Below are 15288 nucleotides of genomic sequence, written 5' to 3' on the forward strand. Positions count from 1 at the left end.
TCAGGTCAACGGAATCTGCTATTTTAGCTTAGGAATGCGTGGTGGTTCGGCCCCTTGTACAATCCAAGCAGCCACTTTGCCCTTAATATGACATTTGCAGAATGTTCTGGCCAGCTCAGATAGACACTTCTGTACCACACGTTCTCATGCAAATACACCCTCTCATTTTCTAAGAACAAACAAGAATGCAGCACTGAGCATAAAAGGAACAGGGCCAGTGCGGCAGCTCACACCTGTAACCCTAGCACTTTGGGAGGGCAAGGCGGGAGGAGTATTCGAGACCAGGTGTTGGAGACCAGTCTGGGCAACCTACTGAGACCTCATCTTTTTAAAAAATAATTTTTTAAAAAAGTAAAGGTACAGAAACACTGACATGTGGAGTGCTCAGATAAAGCATCACCTTCAGTTCAATAATCTGAACTCTAGTTCTTCATTTGGGGCTGATAAACGGAAGAAGCTATCTCAGATATGTGGAGGTTTACACTATGAATTCAATGGTGAAATTGTTTTTGGAGAAGTGGATAGAAAACAGGAGTTCTACCAAATATAGTAAAGCCTTATCTATAAATAAACACAAGGAAGAAAAACATTTTTAGGATGCCTGAGTCAGCATGTTTACACGGCATGATTATTTAGTTTGGGGTTTAACCAATCCTGTGACTCAAATCCCAGGATTCTCAGAAGTTTCTGAGTACTTCCCACCCTCACCTCTTCACTAATGTTCACGAGGCAGGAAGCCATCACATGCTAAGACAGGCCATTTACTCAAAACACCCAAAACATCTGGTCATAGATGCAGACTGATGACAACTGTTTATTTAAGATGTATATTTTGTCATGTTTTCATCATAGGACTAAAGAGGAATCTCAAAACCAAAATGCCAAACTTTATGCAAAAGTCTGATACTTTGGACGAAGTATTTTGAATACTGTTTTCTTTGCTTCTTAAGATCACTGACGTTTGGTGCTAAGTATTTCACTATATTTTGGATTGTTTTATTAAAAATTTAAATTTAGATGTATTGTTTCAATTTCTTTGGTTCAGATACACGATCTGTTTCCTGCCCTTGGTCATGCTATCAAAATAGCTCCTTGAAAGAGCACCAACATGCTTTTCCATATCCTTAGCATTTCACACACTGTATGTTCTTATCATATTCTACAAAAACACGGCAACTTCACTATGATTTAGCTAAACACAGGCTTTGTACTCTTCCTTCTCAAGGATTACTCTTAATCTTTAATGGCAGCTGCATTCTCAACTTAATACAACGTTCAACAAATAAAAAAGACAACTGCTTCTGAGCCCAATATTATACATTAGGTAAGGAACACGATACTCCTTATTACTGTTCTGTCTCAGGATATAAGTTTGCAAATTCTTCTCCCGATCTCAGTCAACATAAAAGCAGAATTAGACAGTTTAGAGTGGGCAATGAGAAAGATGGAATCAAAATAGACACAGGGAAGGCCATAAAGAGTTCGCAAGCATAAATGCCTGATAGCAAAAACGATCACAGAAGATTCCAAAACCACAATCCTGCACAAAGGCCATCTCAATCTTACACAAAAAATACTTCTGCAATGCCTGCCGAGCACCTGCCTGTCCAACCTGGGACTGGTGTCACCTTTGTTACTGATCCTTGTAGTCAAAAATAATTATCTCAAAACAATTATGTAACCCTCCTCATTTTTCCTTTAAAGACCTTTGTCTTCCTCTATCTCCCAGGATACACACAGTTAACTATCACATGCATTTTCTCATTGCAATGCTCTATTCCTGAATAAATGCCATTTTCTTTGAGAGAGCCTCTCTCTGTTCGTTATTTAAGTTGACAGCAATAAACAGTTTAGGTTTTTGGCAACAAATCACCAATATTTACTTAAAAACAAACAAAACACTTACAACACAGGTAGGAACAACAGGTTATTTTGGAAAGACTTTAATATATTCTCTATTGCTAAGTGCACCAGATGCTGGACTTCTGAAACAACAATTATGCTTCTGCATAATAGCATTTTCTACATATTTCTGTTCATGTTGCTTGTTCCTCTGATTTACCTGGAATCAATGAATCTGAAAAACAAAAAGATTCTTTAAGCACCTGGTAAATTTCAGGTCCCACATTAGAAAATGAGCAATCATCAATAATATTGATGGGGGTGAAAATATGACATTGAGACTTTCGGGTAATGTCCCGAGTTTACTTTCATAGTTTACTAGGCTCAGGTTTCATGCCGAAGGATTATTTGAAAGACTCACTCACTGACATGATTTTCTGATTTTAAATTCGAACACTCCCAAAGCATAAACAGATCACCTCCAGCAACATTGTAAAAAAATACTCAAAGTTTAAAAAAAAAAAAAGTAACTTGTGGCAGTACTTAGTGTTCAACAGAAAACACTCCATCTGCTAAACAATATCTCGACTGCAAAGCTTCTCTTACTGTTGGCGGATAGATAATGACACAGCCCAGTCATTATCACCGTGGCAACAGTGACCAGTAACTATCAGAGGAAAATTGCACATGGAACAGCTGGCTCTCGAGCAGGCATGCCTCAGCTTCCTCTGGAGTATGCTTTTTCTGCAAGTCTGGTGTCCTCGAGGGTACCACCAACCCTGTGCGGCTCCAAGACTACAGATTATGTAGCAAGTCCACTGGTCCTGCTCTTCCGGATTTATTCTTCCCGCCAATAGGAGCACTTACCACGTTCCAAGCATCGTCCTAGGCACTGAGGATACAGCAGTGAATAAAGTTGAGTGCCGGGTAGGAAGTCAATAACCAAGCTAGTAAATAACTGTATATTGTCAAGCACTGGTAAGTACAAGGGAGAGCAGAGCAAGCAATGGGCCTAATGAGGCTTGCTTTGTCTCCTCTGCACTCCCACACTGCTTTGTATCTGCTTCTCATTTCTCACGCTGGGTCCAAGCTTTGGGCACCAGGTCTCCCTGGACATTCCGCGCTGGCACCGCGCCTAGCACCCAGCGGCTGCTCAGGAAACGTTTGTCGAACGAACGAATTCACTTCTTAGTTCCCCATTCAACAAACCTTTCCTGATCCTAGGCTCAACAGGTTAAAAGGCTGGAGGGCCAACGAGGCTGGAAACTCAGAGGCGGCCGGGGGTGGTGGCTCACGCCTGTAATCCCAGCACTTTAAGAGGCCGAGGCAGGAGGATCCCTTGAAGCCAGGAGTTCGAGACCAGCCTGGGCAACAAAGTGAGACATCGCCCCCACCCACCCACCGCCCCCCGCCGCCAATTCCGTCTCTACAAAAAGGAAGAAAAAAAAAACCCAGAGGAAATCACACAGGCAAAAGCGCTTTACAAATTTTAAAAATGAAAACTGTTCTAGAGAAATAATCGCGCGCCGGAGGCGGAAGCCCCAGAGCCTCAGCTCCCCACATGGCGGCGGAGCCAGGGAAAGTCCAGGAGCCAAGGCTACGGCCCGAGCGTTGGAACCCCGGTCAGGCTCCGGCTCCCCGCCACGACGAACTGCATGCGGCCGCGGCGCTCCGGAGGCGCCCGGGGACGCTCACCTAAGCTGGGAGAGGCGGATACCCGCCCGGCCTAGCCCCGCTACCTCCCAAGAGACCAACACGACAAGCGCGCGCCCACCGCGTTGCCATGGCAATTCAACCGCCGCTGACACCGGAACCGGAAACTTCATCAGGAGGTGACCCCTTCCCGGCGTTCCGCGGAACGGGCGAGTCCCGCGCCTCTCCCAGTTGTCTCGGGGTAGCCCAGCTGGCCTCATTGGCTCACAGGAGGAAAGTCGTCTTCCCTCTTGTTTTGCCTCTCGTTGCCCTGCAAGCGTGACCCTGATGGACATCCAGTCTCTCCAATTAACTAACAAAGCGTTGCCGACGACCAATAGTAAGGCAGTAGGATGCGGCTCCGGCATAAGGCCCACCTCCTACCTGCCGGGCGGGACGAGCAACGTGATTGGTAGAATCGAGTAATTACTGATCAGTATTGTCCAATCACGGAGGGCAGTTTAGAGCCGGCCCAATGAGGGCCTCCAGGGGGCGGGTCGGACTGCCGCGGGCCGGGGAGCACTCCGGGTGGCCAGCTGTGGGCCCGGGCCGTCGTCGGCTCCGGCTTGCGTGCGGAGATGAGCGGGTCCCTCGGCCGAGCTGCGGCGGCTCTGCTCCGCTGGGGGCGCGGCGCGGGCGGCGGTGGCCTTTGGGGTCCGGGCGTGCGGGCGGCGGGCTCGGGCGCGGGCGGCGGCGGCTCGGCGGAGCAGTTGGACGCGCTGGTGAAGAAGGACAAGGTGGTGGTCTTCCTCAAGGGGACGCCGGAGCAGCCCCAGTGCGGCTTCAGCAACGCCGTGGTGCAGATCCTGCGGCTGCACGGCGTCCGCGATTACGCGGCCTACAACGTGCTGGACGACCCCGAGCTCCGACAAGGTCAGGCCAGTGTGCCGGGCAGGCGCCCTCCGCCCCGGGCCCAGGAGCATCGCTGCACGAGGCCGAGGGGTTCCGCCGCGCCGGGCTGGGGAGCGGGGCTCCATCCGCCGGGGTCTGTCTGAAGGTTCGAGCCGGGTTAGGGCGAGGAGTACTGCCCTGGAGTAGAGTCTGGGCTGAGGGTGTAGTTGATTTCACTGGGTCTTGAGGATCTGGGGCTCTGTACTGTTGCCAACTTGAGCAGTAGGTAAAGTCCTAAAGGTTCACTTATCCTCACTTCGAGCTAATATAGGCGTTTCGGGGCGATTTGTCAATGACTGACTCGGAGGAGGGTGGCCCGCTGCCTGACTGCTCTGCACGGTTAGGAAACTCATAGTAAGGACCCACTGTGAGATAGGTACTTTCGCGGACACTTTGGGGAGGTTGGAAGCCATTGGCCTACTCGTGGGTAAGGTCTAGGGCTGTCGATGGTGGGGAGAGGGCTGAGGTTGCCCTTGAGGCTAGTGAGGTCGGAGGCTGATCTCGCTTGGCTCACGGCTCAGGGTGTCAAGCATCATCCTCTGTGGTTGCTACAAGCAAAGGGTTGGGACAGCTGTCGGCTGACCTTAGTCGGGATCTATGTTGTCGGGGAAGAGTCATGACATTTGGCTTTAGATACTCAAGCACAGGGCTGAATTTATGTGGGCCAGGGCTTGGAGAGGTTTGTGGGGAAAAGAAGCAGCCCTGGCTCCTGGGCCCTGGGCTAACTCACTGGCTCAGCCTTGGAGCCCAGGGGGCCAGGGCACCAGGGGCCAGATGGATTAGGCCGGGAGAGGGAAGGCTGCAGCTAATAAGCATCTTTTCCAAGTACTCCACGTGCATTCGCCAGTCTTATCTGAGTAGGGGAGGAGGAAGAGGCCAGGCACAAGGGCCTGCTCCTTGGCCAGGATGGTCAGGGTTGGTGGAAAACTGGGAAGGCTGTACCTTTTCCTTCTAGGGAGTGACTTAGGGTACCTGCATCCCAGTTAGAGACTTTCAGTGACTGAGTCCCTGCATGTCCCTAGCTAAAAAGAGGTGCCAGTTGTGTGCTAAAAATAGGTGCCAGGTTTTCTGTTACTCTAAATTTGAAATTACTAATCATAGTCATTGCTTACAATGATGAGACAGGCTGGTGTTTGGAAAAGCTTTGGGTTGACATCCTCTTCTGTGGCTAATCAGGTGTAAAACTTAAGTCACTCAACTGCATTTGAGGATAATGAGACAATCTGGCAAAGTTTTTGTTAGGAAGCCAAAGTAAAAATTATAGAAAGTGTGTATTATCTTACCTGGCACAGAAAGCACCCGGTAAATGGTAGCTGGCTTCGTATTAGCACTTTATGGTTTTCAAATGTATTTTTTCCCAGATTATCTAGTCCTTAAAGACTCTTGGGGATAACTGATCCTCCATTTGCTGTAGGTGATAGTGGTGGTGGGTGGGACCTAGAAAGCATGTTAAGTTGAGGAGTCGAGAGGGCAGGTTCAAATTACCACGTATATGTAATATTACCATGTGTTATTTTCATGACCCTTTTGTCTTCCTTGTCAACTAGTATGCCACCAGTTACTGGGCTCAGTTTTATCATGTGCAAGGCAAGGGACCTGCAGTCTTCCTTCAAAGACAGCTTCTCTGCTTAAAAGAGGAGTAACTATTTTGCAGTCTTTTGACAGAGACCTTGCAGGGAGTCCCCTGCAAATTGCCAATATGGCACTAGTAAAAAAGTTGTGTTGTTATCTCGCTTAGTATAATGTTTCGAGGGTCTTTGGTTTGTGAATTTATTTTCTCTTGTTTAATATAACTGGAAATGAGATATGCTGGAATATAGCTAGTAAACGGAAAGTAGGAGCAAAAATACGAATATGTACTGATAACATTTTATTTTTCTGTCTTTTATCCACGTCTGGTGTCTGGTTTCTGAGCTTACTTTCTTAAGTTTTCAAACAGCAGCAACAGGAATTTAACCCTTACATTCCTTGACCACTGAGTTTCATCAGATTGCTATTTTGGTTAATAAACGTGTTGCATATATATTGAGTATAACATACCTCTTTTATTGATTAGAAAAGTAAAGATTAGTAAGTATTAACATTTGGACTGGGCAGGGTGGTAAAAGCACGTTCCCCAAATGGGGATTAGTTCAGCCAGGGTATTAAGACTCTTCCCCTCTTCCCTATACAGCTTTATTTACCAAGAGCAACTAATGGGCTGTCCGATGCTTGCTTTTGCCAGCCGAAACTATGTTTGTACACCAGATCCAAGGTCATTTCTAGTAATAGGAACGGAGCTCTTGCAAAACTGGCCTTTTGTTGGTTCTTATGCCAAGGAGACCTGAACTTTACAAAGTGCCTAAACCGGAGGAAAACATTCTTTCCTAGTTTTGAGTACTGGGTTCCCAGGAGTGTGATACAGACACATCTTGAGACTGTGACCCAAGGAACAAAGGTGACTATGAGGCAGCATTGTGTTCTGGCCTTCTCAAGACCTTCTTGTCCTTCTCTTTTTATCTGGAGTGCACACAGAAGACAGTCACAAAGGGATCAGGTCCCAGTAGACTGACATCATCATTTCCTAATCCTGGTCTTAATAAAGGAACTTATGCTCATGGAAGCAACTTAGAAAACACTGAAAAGTTTAAAGAAGGAAAATCACCTGTAATTTATGGAAACTATTGTATTAACATTTAGATCTAGTTCCTAACAGTTTTTTTTTTTTTTAACACATTGAGACCATGCTTGTCTATACATAGTATTTTGCCCTCCAGAGACGAGGGAATATGTCTTATGCCACTGCCTGTGGCGCTGTGTGTACCGCTTATGCAAAGCAAGCTTTCAGTGAGCATTTTAATAAATAAATAAATACTGCTTTTATTTATCATTATATTGCAAACTCGGCCTTAAAGGCATTATAAACATTTGCTGCCGATTTAGATCATCATTGTAGTCCTTGCATCTGGAACAGTGACAGAATAGGGACTCAAATGATTTGTTGAATAAATAACCATATCCTGTTGTTGAATGTTTATTAAGCATTTGAAAATACGCTCAACCTTTTCAGTATCAGGGAATTGAAGACAGTAGTGAAACACATGTCATGCTGGTGAACCTTAAAAGTTGGATAACAAGTTGTGTGTATGTGCTTGTGTGGTGCACATGTATGCTGCAGATGGGAGTATAAAATGGTACCAACACTTTGGAGGAGTAACTATCAGTACCCAGTCAAGCTACGGGTGAACAGAGCCTAAGACCCAGCTGCGTGACTCCTAGGTGTATATTCTAGAGAGGGGGATCTGCAAACTTACCCTAGTAAAGGGCCAGAGACTAAGTACGTCAGGCTTTGTGGGCTGTGTGGTTTTTGTTGCATCTACTCAACTCTGCTGTTATATAGCCTGAAGTCAGTCATGGGCAATATGTAGATGAATGAGCAGGCTGAGTTTCAATAAAACTTTATTTATGAAAATAAAACTTTAATTACGAAGTAGATTGGATTTGGCCTGAAGACCATAGTTTATCTGTCCCTGGCCTAGACACTGACTTCTGCATGTGTGTGTTAGGACATGGGTCTCCAACCCCCAGGCCAGGGATCGAGGACTTACAGCAGGAGGTAAGCGGTGGGTAAGCGAGCTTTACCGCCTGAGCTCCGCCTCCTGCCACATCAGTGACGACATTAGGTTCTCATAGGAGCACAAACTCTATTGTGAACTGCAAACGTGAGGAATCTAGGTTGTGCGTTCCTTACGAGAATGTAACTAATGCCTGATGATGTGAGGTGGAACAGTTTCATCCCGAAGCTATCCCCACCCTTCCCTGGTCCATGGAAAAATTGTCTTCCACAAAACCAGTCCCTGGTGCCAAAAAGGTTGGGGACCTCTGTGTAAGGATACCTGTGTTGGCGCTCATTGCAGCATGGCTTGCAATAATGAAAAACTGACAGGAAGGGATCTTGGTCTATTAGCAGCAGCCCAGATAAATAAACTTTAGTCATATGATGGAAAGCTAAACTGTAGTTAAAATGAACTAGATCTAGATGTATTTAACATGGCTGAATCTCAAAAATACAATATTTAGTCAAAAAGCAAGTTGCAAACATGTAATTATGGCATAATACCATTTGTATATGTAAATGTTAAAGGCATAAAACAGTCTCATATATTGCAGATATGTGTGCAGTGCACTTGTAGCTCATGGGCAGGAGTGAGATGGCAGCCAGAGGGTAGAGGCCACCTCTGGTGAGGGACTCAGGTAGCATGTGGTTAAGAGTCTGGGCTTTTGTACTCCTGGAAGCCTGGATATAAATCCTGGTTTCACTGCGCTGTCACTGTGAGTTTCGGTAAGTTACTTAACCCTTCTGAGCCTTAGTTTCTTCATTTTATGTAAAGTAGGGATAATTGTACCTGCCTTGTCAGATTTTTGTAAAGATTAAATAAGATTATTTTTGTAAAACGCTTAAAGAGTGTGAAACTCAGTAATCCTTAACTCAATAAATGGTGTATATATATATATATATATATATATATATATATATATATATATTTGAGAGAGTGTTACTCTGCTGCCTAGGCTGAAGTGCAGGGGGCAATCTCGGCTCACTGCAACCCCTGCCTCCCGGGTTCAAGCGATTCTCCTGCCTCAGCCTCCCAAGGAGCTGGGATTGCAGGCACCTGGCACCATTCCTGGCTAATTTTTTTATTTTTAGTAGGGACAGGGTTTCACCGTGTTGGCCAGGCTGGTCTTGAACTCCTGACCTCAGGTGATGCACCAGCCTTGGCCTCCCGAAGTGCTGGGATTACAGGTGTGAGCCACCGCACCTGGCCTGAATGGCGTTTTTATTACTTTAGGGTATACTTAATCACTTTTTCGTGCTTTATTTTCCTATGCTTTTTCTGTTGCCTGTCTTTCTCAGAAAAGCATTACTGTGAAGGGTGGGTGGTGGAGCATGTTGGTATGGAGAGAATGTCCACACTGTACCTGGTACTATGCTGGGAGCTCAATTCATTTCATTCCTTAGATATCATGGAATCTTCATAATATGTGAGGCGTAGAGTATATTCCCATTTCACGGATGAGGAAACTGAGGCTAAAAGATTAACAGATTTGTCTGAGGCTACATTTACAGGCTAGCAAACCAGATCTACTGATCCTTAAGCCTGTGCCTTGCCCACTCTGCCCTGTGCCTTGCTTTTCCTCTAGTGAGGGTCTACTGATTTCCATGCTTTCAGCTCAGATCATCTTATCTCGACTTAACGCCATTCTCTAAATTAGAGATTATGAAGAAATTGTGACTCTCAGAGGTGGTGATCACAGAGTCTGGTAGGTAAGAGACAGAGTTGGAACTCACATCAGATTCTGAAGCTACTGTAGTGAAGTTCTTCCAGGAAAAATAAAAAGAAAGAAAACTATGATTATGCTGCTCTCGTAATTTAGTGTCCAAATCAGGAGTAATGTCCAGTGTTCTGAATGTGATGAATTTTGAAAAATACCTTTTGAAAGTTCTGGAAGGGAATTTTAAAGTACATTTCTGTACTCTTTCTGGGTTGATACTTTGGAATATGAATTTGTTTGTATGGGTTTTTTTGGTGGAGCATTAGATGCGTGTAAACTGACTTTATAAGATAGCCTCCTAACTCGCAGTTCCTAATGTTACTCTGCCATATAACTTTGCAGTCAGCATTTTCTGCCCCAGATGGAATCACCACTGCCTATCACATATGAAATAATGATTATCATTAAAATTCATTCTTGGATGTGATTTTCTAATTTTCAGGAGTAGCTCTCTGATTCTGAGTTAATTTCAAGTGATATTTGTAAGAACTACCACTGCATATTGCAGTTTTTGAAAACTAAAGTGTGAGAGAGATTAACCATGTTTAAACAGTTACTTGTGGATCCGCAGGATTCATTTTAATATTCAACTTATGAAGAGTAGTCTTTTATTATTAGGAGTTTCTCACTTCACTCTATAGGAAGCAATTGGGTATTTCCTTAAATATTTAAACTGGTAATCAACTTTCTTAAAAATGGAAAAGAGCATAGTCATTAAGAAGGGTGCCAACGTTTGGCCTTGATGCCAGCTGCCTATTACACCTATTCATCTAAAAATTAAAGGAGCAGCAAAGTTTAATTTTGATAAACCGTCAGCTGCTGTCAAGAACAGGCAGGTGGCTCATGAGAAGTTAGTATCACTTGCATGTGGCTGTGTGTGTTGGGTGTTGAGAATGTCTGAAAGCCTGCTTGTTTTGATAGTTTTGGTGGTAAGGATTCTGGGGGTCTCCCCTTCTCTCGTAGTCAGGACGTATGATCAACAGCAACATAAAGTTTAATCAATGAGGCAAGCCCAATGCTTCAATTGAGTGTGATACTATAAAAGTGATTGATGAAAAGCAATTTTACTTTAAAAACATGTATTTTTTGGGTAAAACATGTAGTTTTGGGTAGTTCTCAGGCAGCAAACTTATTTCCATTTTTGGTGTGTTTCAGAAATTATAGACATCCACCAAAATAAATCAGTAAAAATTGATTATCATGGAAAGCTTCACACAATATATTATTCATTGAAACAAAACAGGTCATTCATGCACATAAATGATTCATTTGTATAAAAGGTATTTAAGAAAGTTGAAGAGAATGAAAAGAAGCTCATGTTTACTTTAAATATTTCTTAATTCTCGCACCCAGCTCTCAGTCATCATAAAGGTAAAAGTTTTGTAATCGGCATCATTGTAAAAAGTGAGTTTTGATAGACTTTGTATTTGAGGACAGAGTTTGAAGAAAGTAAAAAAACACACAAATTATGCTAGTTGTTTTTGTTGATGGAGCATCAAACATCACCATGATGAACAACTTGAATTCATCAGGGTATTCTACTATGTCTAGATATTTGGCATTATAAAGACATTTTGATGATTAATGGAATTTACCCTTTATTGGCAGCTGCCAAAGAGCTAGCTGTTGTTTCTTTACTAGCACCCAGAGTGGCTGAGAGGTGTCCTTTTGGAGGCCTAGAGCAATGTAACCCTTTCTTAATATGTGAAGTCTGGAGAAGGCAGATAAAGCCCTTGGTTCAGGGGCTTTCTTTAGGGCTGTCGTTTAGAGCAAAGTCAGTTTTTTTAATAAGGCAATAACTTTTAAGAAAAAAATAAATTGTATATTGGGACTTGTGATATAACTGAAATCAGTAATTTTATTTGGAAAATGTTTGATAATAAATTATAGGGTATCAAGAGCAAGTTTTTGTATTTTTAGTTTGTTTACATAAAAATCGATTTGTGTAAACTGTACTGGACTTGAATAATCTGTTGACTTTTCCGTTTTGTTTATCCATATGCTCATTTTGGCCATTTAAAAATATCTATCTATGTAAATATAAAAGTGTCACATAAGTGTTAGTTATTATATGCCATGCTTTGACCATCTTCGTTTTTAACATGACCAATACAGGCTTTTTAATGGCCGACTATGTTTTTGAAAGCACAGTCATCTCAACATACAAGTAGAAAAGGAAGTAGACTGATGAAGAGGAATGTTAAGAGTAATCTTTTATGTCTGAAGATTGAAGCCACATTTCTTTCTTACCATTTTGTTATAGTCATCATCCTTGTGGCTCAGAATTGAACAGAGTAGTCGCACAGCTGCGCTGTCACAGAGTGTCCCTCATCTCATGTGTGTCCTCAGAGCCATTTGCACACAGGACTGATCACATGCATGCTGGTTGGTTTCTTGGCTGCTGTGAGCGCTTAAGAGCAGAGCGGGTCTCACTCCCCCACCCCTCAGCCCTGGACAGGGACCTTGCTGAGCTCTGGGCCTTCATTAGACTCACCAGTCACTTCGGGTTCTGCACAGAGCCTCATCATCCACTCCACAGAGAGCCCATCACAGTGGCTGGATAGATGGGAACTGACAACCCATAGCTGTGGGACAGGGATTTTTCCCTGGGTAAAAGTAATTGTTAAAAATTAAAAAAAAAAACAAAAAACTCAACAACTCATCATCTCGAGGAGAAGTGACTGACGGCCTGCACCAACTTAGACAGTCACAGTCATGAAAAGTGCACAGGTGGGATTGCCCGAGTTGGCCATGAATTACCGTGATGGATCCATTTGGAAATGAAGTTGGTTGTGACATTTCTTCAAGTTTTGTTTCGCTTGAAGCTTGACTGGTAGATGGAGAATTTTGGCCTTATGTATCTTATGTGACTTGCATTATCCAGTCCAGTCCTCTGCCATTAATCTGAGGTCCGCAATGTATCAGGTATTTTACTGAGAATCTTGCTTACCTAATTCTCACAAAAAAAAAAAAACCTTGGGAGATGAGGGTGGAAACAGGATGAGAGGTCAGGTGACTTGTCTCAGGGCTGACGGTTTGTAATTGGAAGAGTTAGGGCCTAACCACTGGTCTCTTTGACACAAAAACTCATGCTGTTAGTGGCAAGCACAGTGTTCTCAAGATTGGGGGAAGCCAGGGAGGGACAGTGGGTTGTCTGCTACTAGTGGGTCATATTTAGTCATGAATGGTTCAGCTTTTACCATTTAAATAACAAATAAATGTTCTTTCTCCATAGGCATTAAAGACTATTCCAACTGGCCCACCATCCCGCAAGTGTACCTCAATGGCGAGTTTGTAGGGGGCTGTGACATTCTTCTGCAGATGCACCAGAATGGGGACTTGGTGGAAGAACTGAAAAAGCTGGGGATCCACTCCGCCCTTTTAGATGAAAAGAAAGACCAAGACTCCAAGTGAGGGCGGCCAAGTCCTCGCCGAGCAGAGAGGGAGCTGTTCATGTCAGAGACTCACTGCCAGAAAAGCCTTACCCATTTTGGTTTTCACTATTGAGACCGCAACTGCTTGCACTGATCATTTTGGTTCGTGAGCAGTTGGTGATTTTAGTTGGTCTGGTGTTCGAGCTAAGAATATTTTATTGTGGACTTAATTACAACCACTGCACTGTAATGATTCAATGCTGTATTATGATATTGCTGTAAACAAAATTCATTCTTATATTGTCACTTATTCTTTGCCTGATTCAGAAGTTAAATAGGAGCTTTGGAATCATTATTCATGACCCCTCTGCAAATGTGACAGTCTCCAAAGACAGTATCTCCCCCCAAATTTTGTGTAGCTTCTTTTGTTATGGAAAATGGTGGACAAAAAAAGAAACTGTGATAACTGGGGCGTTGTTTTTTAAAATAAACTCCAGCACAGGGATGCTGTGCATGCCTGAGTTGATTCCGAAGTGCATATGTCTGTAAGGATTTGGAGTGCCTGCAGTGTTTTATGTGTGGGAAGTAAGGGTGAGTCTCATATTCTTCTATTAAATTTGCCACAAGAATTGCCATCGAGCCCTGGTCTACTTTCTGGGGGAAGCAGCTGTTTGGATGGTGAGTCAACTGTGCAGCTGGAGGCGTGGGTGGGCTGGAGGGAGCAGAGGTGGGTGAGGCCGGAGGAGGCGGCCCCACCTGCCTATCTCTGGAGCCCTGTGCTTGGCACACTGCTACAGTTAGATAGGGAGACATCGTCAACAGTCCACCGAGCTAGGGGATTTAATGAGTATTTTACTTCTTAAAAAGTGGGGACTTTCTAAAAGAGGACATAATTTGGAATTGTGGCAGAGATTCTCCCAGTGTCTGGTGTCTTTATAAGACCTTTCCATGATTTCTGCATCCCGAGACTGGGGCCTGGTAGAGCCTGGGGCTGTGCAGAGGCCCATGGGAAGGAAGCCCGCCTGGTGTGGCATGGAGGCTTTGTTCATCTCCAGGGACTTAAAGAGAGCGCTCGTCTAGAAACATATCTTTATGGTGGCAGAGGTGGGAAGAAGGATGCATTTTCTCATAATAAGGGCAAAAAGGACAGAACGGCTCTTTTCCCCAGAGCCATTCTAGAGGCTTGTTCTTCGTTGCTTATTTAATCTCCTTGAGTTCCTCTCGAGAATACTCTAAAAACAGGCTTCCTCCATGAGGTCGAGCTAGAACTGATGGAGTTGCCCCTGCTCCCCTTCCCCAGAGGTTTTGGAAGGGGAAGGAAAGCTGTAGCCCCACGCCCCCACCCTGGGGACTGCCCCATCAGGTTAGAGCACTGCTTCTCAGCAGTCACCCACCTCACAGTGTTGGAGAAAAGAAAAATAGATTATTCTCAGAAAAAGGTTATTACATTAATTGTCTGCTACATCCCATGATACCTTTATGTCTTCTGTAAGCTAAGGGACCTTAGGATCTAAGAGGAGGTTAAAACACATCCATTTGAGCCATTTGGTTTAGAAATGAGGGAAGCAGGAGCACTAGAAGGATCCACCTTGCCCTGTGGACAGAGTCACCATGAATAAGTCACTTCATACTGCCTCTGGATGGATACAGGCCGTGGACCAGAGGCCAGGTCTGCAAAATTGTCCCTTGCCATCACATCTAGTGAGGAGTGTGATACGTTTTCACAATTTTGCTTCTTTTGGCTTTTCCTTGAATCTGCCTGTGTGCCCTTAGGTTTCATCTGAAAAGTGAAATGATGAGAAACTTATTGATGGGAAGCATCAATGTAAGAAACCTCTCTAGAATATGATTGGAGCTAGGAAAAGGCTGCCAAGTGAATAATTTGACTCATGCTTATGAGTCATAGTGAGATCATATCAAAGTCACTAGGGAACTTATAAGTTGAAGGAATCACTGGGCTCTACGAGGAATGTAAGTCTTCTTTCTCAGAGTTAATTAATAATTTTTTCTATATGCCTAACAAATCTCTACCAAGTAGAAAATTGAAGATGCTATCTAGTGTAAGTCTGAATAATTTTGATGGTCTGCATAATTAGAATTCACTGTGAGAATTAGAGCAGAGACACAGAGGTTCCTTGTGCAAACAGCAGTATCACGCACCTATTTAAAATGCAAG

The 15288-nt window shown here is 43.9% G+C and overlaps 1 protein-coding gene, 1 long non-coding RNA gene and 1 other non-coding gene across 5 annotated transcripts; 1 reads left to right on the forward strand and 2 right to left on the reverse strand.

The window, feature by feature from the left end:
* Nucleotides 1–1927: 1927 nt before the first annotated feature.
* LOC134808317 (uncharacterized) lies at nt 1928–3646 on the reverse strand. Of its 2 annotated transcripts, XR_010151025.1 has the most exons (3): nt 3538–3646; nt 2710–2800; nt 1928–2077 (listed from the first exon to the last, which is right to left on the reverse strand). It is a non-coding gene; the product is annotated as an uncharacterized LOC134808317 (long non-coding RNA). The 2 variants fall into 2 exon arrangements; XR_010151024.1 differs by lacking the exon at nt 3538–3646 and having other exon boundaries at nt 2710–2834.
* LOC112205476 (small Cajal body-specific RNA 13) lies at nt 2372–2646 on the reverse strand. Its single transcript, XR_002939429.3, has one exon. It is a non-coding gene; the product is annotated as a small Cajal body-specific RNA 13 (non-coding RNA).
* A 376-nt stretch (nt 3647–4022) lies between the features above and the next one.
* On the forward strand, nt 4023–13633 carry GLRX5 (glutaredoxin 5). Of its 2 annotated transcripts, none has more exons than XM_063793109.1 (2): nt 4023–4531; nt 12974–13633. In XM_063793109.1, the coding sequence occupies exon 1, from the start codon at nt 4113–4115 to the stop codon at nt 4527–4529; it is 417 nt and encodes a 138-aa protein (XP_063649179.1). In that variant the 5' UTR covers nt 4023–4112; the 3' UTR covers nt 4530–4531; nt 12974–13633. The 2 variants fall into 2 exon arrangements, with proteins under 2 accessions (XP_063649179.1, XP_001154482.1); XM_001154482.5 differs by having other exon boundaries at nt 4027–4407.
* The last annotated feature ends 1655 nt before the right edge of the window (nt 13634–15288 follow it).

This window comes from Pan troglodytes, chromosome 15 (assembly GCF_028858775.2).
Source record: "Pan troglodytes isolate AG18354 chromosome 15, NHGRI_mPanTro3-v2.0_pri, whole genome shotgun sequence".
Lineage (NCBI taxonomy): Eukaryota > Metazoa > Chordata > Mammalia > Primates > Hominidae > Pan > Pan troglodytes.